General features: G+C 43.0%; 2 protein-coding genes across 2 annotated transcripts; both read right to left on the bottom strand.

Moving 5' to 3' along the window:
• Positions 1–1304: 1304 nt before the first annotated feature.
• LOC125506105 (mavicyanin-like) lies at positions 1305–2073 on the bottom strand. Its single transcript, XM_048670981.1, has 2 exons — positions 1849–2073; positions 1305–1743 (listed from the first exon to the last, which is right to left on the bottom strand). Exons 1-2 carry the CDS (start codon positions 2018–2020, stop codon positions 1442–1444), a joined length of 474 nt encoding a protein of 157 aa, XP_048526938.1. The 5' UTR covers positions 2021–2073; the 3' UTR covers positions 1305–1441.
• A 2879-nt stretch (positions 2074–4952) lies between these two features.
• Positions 4953–5589, bottom strand: LOC125506107 (blue copper protein 1a-like). Its single transcript, XM_048670982.1, has 2 exons — positions 5412–5589; positions 4953–5272 (listed from the first exon to the last, which is right to left on the bottom strand). Exons 1-2 carry the CDS (start codon positions 5587–5589, stop codon positions 4953–4955), a joined length of 498 nt encoding a protein of 165 aa, XP_048526939.1.
• Between the last annotated feature and the right edge of the window lie 411 nt (positions 5590–6000).

Raw genomic sequence — 6000 nt, forward strand, 5'->3', positions numbered from 1 at the left:
AGTGTTTTGTATTAAGTGAAATCAATGATTCAGAATTTATTTAAATCTGTAGATTCAAATGAGTGAAATATGTCAATAAAAGGAGTGAAAATTGTTCTTTTTGAAGATGACTGAAATTGTTTATTTGAGAACTGAGTGAAACAAGTCTTCTGAAATGATTGAAAGTGTTTTGAAATGAGTGAAATCGGAGTTTTGAAATGAGCGAAATCAATGTTTTGAATATATTCTACACTCCTGAGTTTTTAAGAAACGAGTGAAATCTGTTTTTAATAAATAAGTGAAATATGTTTCACTAATTTTAAAAATGGATTACAACATATTCCAATTTGATCCCGTCTTAAAGATCTCGACGTCAGAAATTGAAATATGTAAACAGATTTAAAAATAAATTTTGTTTCATAAGATACCTATGAATGAACATCTCAGAAGAACATAAAGTAGTACTTGATTTTCTATGGATGAAGAGAGATAACCATGTGCGCATGCACCCAATATCTCATGCTCTGACTCGCTGGCATAAAGCTAATACATCTGACACCATTTCTAAGTGTATCTTCTTTTTTTGCCGGGTAAAAACGAGTGTATTACTCAAGAGCGTGGAGCTTCATCCCTCCACAGACTAGGGATGTTAAGTGGACCCGAGCAGAGCCAGACCATAATTTGGTCTTCTGATCACCCAAAGTTAGCTGAAACATGACTAATATTATTTTGCTCTCTGGAAATGTGTGTAACCCTACACTCCCGCTCACCCATCAATCTCTTCACCTTCGAAATGACCATGGCATATTGTGATCGATCCTTGCTCCTAGCATTGATCAACGAGACCGCTTGGAGACTATCGCATTCCAAGACGACTGGAAGTTCCATCCATTGGTGTGCTAGAGCCAGCCATTTCATGCATCCTGCACGCTCTGCATGAAGGGCATCCGGGCACAGCCACAAGGATCTGCAAGCCAAAAAAATGATGTCGCCATTTTGGTCCCACGGCACCATTCCCGTACCTGCTATCCCATCTTCTGGATTGAAAGAGCCATCCACATTCAGCTTCGCCCAGCTCACCGGCAGGGGACTCCAGTTGCAGGTCGGGAATGGGTTATGGAGTACATACCAGTGCGCTCGAAATTTCAGTGCACAGGAATTTTCTAGAGTAATGTCTCCTAGCATTTTTGGTGAGAATCTCGAAGCCAGAATGAACTATAGATACAGGCACGGGAGGTCCCGAGCACGGTAGATTTTCCGCCCCGGATCAACAACAATATTAATGGGCAATTTAATTTATATAGGACGAGTCGAGCAACTAATAAATCGTCATGATACGGGGAACATTACATGAATCCAGCAGTGTGATTGATCACACCGTACGTGCACGATGTGACTAGTAAAGAACAGACACGAACAACGTAGTTGATACAGGGCGCTGGCCGGCAGCGGCAGGTCATCATCACTTGGAAACAAAGGGCCGCCTGGACTTGTGAGGAGTAGACGACGATGGCACCGTCGACCACGGAGCTGGTGCAGGCGCAGGCGAAAGCGCGTCCGCGGCGAGGATGGTGACGTTGAGCTTCAAGCCCATCTGGCAGTGGTTGCCCACGGTGCAGATGAACCACCTCCTCCCCGCGTCGCCGAGGTGGACCTGGTCGGCACCGGACCTCCAGGCGGCGCCGCCCTTGGTGTTCTTGCACGCCTTGAAATCCGGCCCGCTCACCTCCACCACGTTATGGAGGGCCTTGTTGTACTTGAACACTGCAAGCACGCGCCCGCATCTCCGTGAATCAGTAAAGCAGTTCAATCTCGTTTGTGCAGCGAGAACGAAGGGCACATGGTAATGGCTAATGGACGCATGATTACCTAGCGCGTCGCCGACCGTGAACTGCTTGCTCTTGGACCAGGTGGTGTAGTCGAACCCGAGCGTCCACCCACTGCCGTCGCCCACGGGGTGGACAGTGGCTGAGGCGGCGAGCAAGGGGAGGAAGACCATGGCGAATGCCACCGCCACGACAAGCATCTGCTTGGAAGCCATGGAGATCGTCGAGCCCCGAAACTCAAACTACTTCTTCCTATTTACTTACTGCTCTCAGGCTGTACTATGGTGTGATGACTGATGAGAACAAATTAAAGCACACATACGTGGTTATATAGAAGTGACAATGATCTTGTACATGCATGGGAGAAATAGTCAAGACACAGGGTGGAACTAGTAGCCCCTCGTCGGAGTTACCAATGGAGGGGTTGTATTGCATGGTTGACACGGTCCGCATCTTCCTTTGCAGCCCTTCGTCCAAATGTCATCTGAGAGCAGAGGTTTGACACGTTCGCCAGACCCATCAGGACAGGAGCAAGAAACAACGGGTAGTAAAAACAAGATTTCAAATACTAATTTTGCTCTCTTGTATTCAATTGATGAATGAAATTTTCGGAAAGAACAAATATGTACCTCTGTGTTTACACTGGCTCTCTTTAGAAAAGCCTAGCTACAATTACTGATCGATTTTGTTTCTCTTTGGAGAGCTTGATACGCTCCACGTTACCTCACTACAGCTAAGATGAGGTTGAAATCAAAGAGGTGGAGGCAAGAGGCTAGATTTAGTCTTCCTGCAAATTATGCTAATCTTATCTTAGCGATGCCACATAGAATAATTGCTGAGATGAAAGAAAGAAAAACAAAAAGGGCATGCCTTCTCTTAGCTAAGAGTTGATCGGTTTTTTTTAAATGCCATTATGGCTAAGAGTTGATCTCTTAATAACAAAGATAAGACATTCGTCCAATCATACAAGATGCTTCCTTAAATTCACTTATTTTCTAGTTTAATTGTGATGGTCCTCTAATTTTGTGATCTCCAATCATTAATTGCTAGAGAATGCACAAAAAGATCAGCCATTGTAACAAATCAATGAAAAGATATGCAAGATTTGTGATGAGAAAGGACACCACTTGGTTGCGCTCGTGCGCTCCACCTCTACCAGGGCGCACACGCTATTATTGGAAAAGCTTTTCGGTGTCTCGCAACATTCCAAGTAAGGCAAAAAAGTGGACGCAGATTAATTGAGATCGAGCTCATATGAGCTCAGATGAACAAAAAGATTTAAAATACTCAGAAACTTTTATGGGAAAAATTGATAAATGTTATAAATGCTTGCAAAGTTTTATCATAGAATGACATTCGTGGAAGTCGTGGCAAAAAACAAAACAAAATCAGCATTCCAAAATTAACCTTTTTGGAGCATCAATTTTTTTTGCCACGACTTCCACGAATGCCATTTCATGACGAAACTTTGCAAGCATTGGAAACATTTGTCAAAGTTTTAGAACAAAAACTTTCAGAAAATTTTGCATTTATTTTTTTAAAAATAGATTTTACTATTCACTCCAGCTTATACTCCCTTCATTCCATAATGCAGTGCATATTAATTTTTTAGGAAGTCAAGCATGTCTATGTATGACCATGTTTATTGAAGAAAATGTTGACATCCAAAATTCAAATTTAGTATCACTAGATTCATCATGAAGTGTACTTTTATATTTGATTTATTTACTATTTTATATGTTGGTGGTTTATTTTATAATCTTGGTCAAACATAGACATGTTTGACTTTTGCAAAACTAAATACGCACTACGTTGTGGAACAAAGGGTGTATGAGCTCGAGTTGAGAAGGACACTTTCGCAAAGAAGTGGTTTTTACGTGATCCCTTTCTCACTTGCAGAGACAATCCAAACAACCAGCGTGATACTACCAAGCTCAACTATACATACATATACCGTTTCTTTTGCTGGGGACATACATATATATACCTTTCAAAATAGACGATGTGAACATCATGCAAAACCTATAATGGAATGGAAATAAAAAATCATATTATTTGTTAGTGGCGTGTCCAAACTATAATTCGCCTAGCTACACTGGAGTTCCTCGTCACTAGACATTAACACGTTCCTACGAATATTTTTGAAAGCAACTTACTATGATAAAAAGCAAGTTTTACACTGTAAATCAGTTTTTTCTGTCGCAAACTGATAGGTTGATCATTTTTGACAAATGTGTGTATGGAAAGCAAGATTTTTTAAGTAGATAATCTTTTACACGTTGTTAAAGATATTTTTGTACAATTATCAGAGCTTGGATTAATACTTTTGAAAATAAAATTAGTGTGATGAAAAAGCAAATCTGTAATATGAACTTGAATTTCATCATACTAAATTACTTTTAGACATTTGTATATGCACTAAAAATTCCATGAAAGTAATTTAATGATATGCAAACATATATATATATATATATATATATATATATATATATATATATATATATAGAAGAAACTTGAATTTTACCCACAACAATTCGTAACAAATGATAGGTTTGTTGGCTTGTGGTGGAAAAGCATGTTTATATCAAAACTTTATTTTCGTAACACAAGCTTTTATATTCCACAGAAATTGTGAAGGCATCTTTTGGTGGCTATTTTAATGAGATGCAATCAACTATATAGGAAAAACTTGCTTTTAATCTAAACAGTTCTTAACTTATCAGTCCAGTCTAGAAAAGAGCAAAAAATTTAAGTTCGAAACTTTCTTTTGGTGACACGAAGTTGTGTTTCGAAAATATTTGTCGGAATATGTCCTCAGGTGAACTAGTTTCGAAGATCTTATCTGTGAGGAACACAGCGGTCATTTACTTTTTTGACTTCGACACTCGGGTTAAAGTAATTCAAACTAGAAAAATTTAATATGTTTACATGTCGGTGACATCATCTATCTTGTTCAACACTGATAACTTTACTAAACAAATGAAATTAATCTTTGGCCAAAGAAAAATGCAAGGGCTCAAATTAGAGAACAACAACGAAAATGCTGATACATAACAGGCAGCACGACCACATACACATATACACTAAAAAAACACGACGCGACGCTCTCGGTCGCTCACATATATAGAAGATCGTTGGGGTCGTAGCCTAGAGCACGAGTACGGCCATGGCGAGCGCAGCGACCGCGGCCGCTGCCTCACCGAAGCGCGCCTGCAGCTTGCCAGCAGGGTTGGTCGGGGCTGGCTGGGGACTCGGCGGGGCGGTCTCGAGGATGGTGATCTTGAGCTTCATGCCGTCCTCGCAATGCTGCCCGACGCCGCAGAAGAACCACTTGCGTCCGGCCTTGTCGAGCGTGACCCGGTCCTCTCCGGTGGTCAAGACGACGGCGTTGGCCGGCGGGGTGCACTTGAGGAAGTCCGGCCCGCCCACCTCCACCACGTTGTGGGCGGGGCTGTTGTACTTGAACACTGCAATATATTAACACAAGAGCGCGCGGCGAGCAGTTTAGTTTCCGACGGAACCAAGACAGAGAGCGCGCCGTGTTGTGAAGCATGGCGAGATGGATCCGCGGCGCGTGGTCGGATTAATGGTTGTGTGATTGCTTACCTAGCGTGTCGCCGACGACGAACTGGTTGGTCTCTGCCCAGGCCGTGTAGTTGAAGTTAAGGGTCCAGCCCTTGTCGTCGCCGACCATGTGCTCCGTGGCGACGGCGAGCCCCGGGAGGAAGGCCACTGCGAGGGCGGCCGCGGCGACCACGGCGACGAGCATCTGCTTGGACGCCATCGGTCACTGACTGAGTAAGCAGCAAAACTTGTTGCTAAAGGGGAAGGATCCTGTGATGGGGTGGACGCAGCTCGTGTGTTTTGCTTCTAGCTCTAGATTTGCATGTATATATAGGGAGGGAGAGACAGAGATCAGTGATGAGTACACGTACGTGGTACGTATACGTATAGTAATCACCGTTGGCACTGGAGCGCTTCTTGTCTCTGACTGGACCTATCAGCTGGCAGCTGGCCGATGGCGGCAATGGTGTGACGAATTGAATGCGTCCGTGTGGTGCCAAATGTAGCATTGCCTTGGTTTCATCGGAACATAGGAACAGTATGACCCAGATGCTGATTATTGGTCGTGTAAAATAAAATGTCGTCCTCCTCGACCTGTGTTTCATGGGTGTTGGGTGGGACGTGGCCTTGC

The sequence above is a fragment of the Triticum urartu genome, chromosome 5 (genome assembly GCF_003073215.2).
Source record: "Triticum urartu cultivar G1812 chromosome 5, Tu2.1, whole genome shotgun sequence".
Lineage (NCBI taxonomy): Eukaryota > Viridiplantae > Streptophyta > Magnoliopsida > Poales > Poaceae > Triticum > Triticum urartu.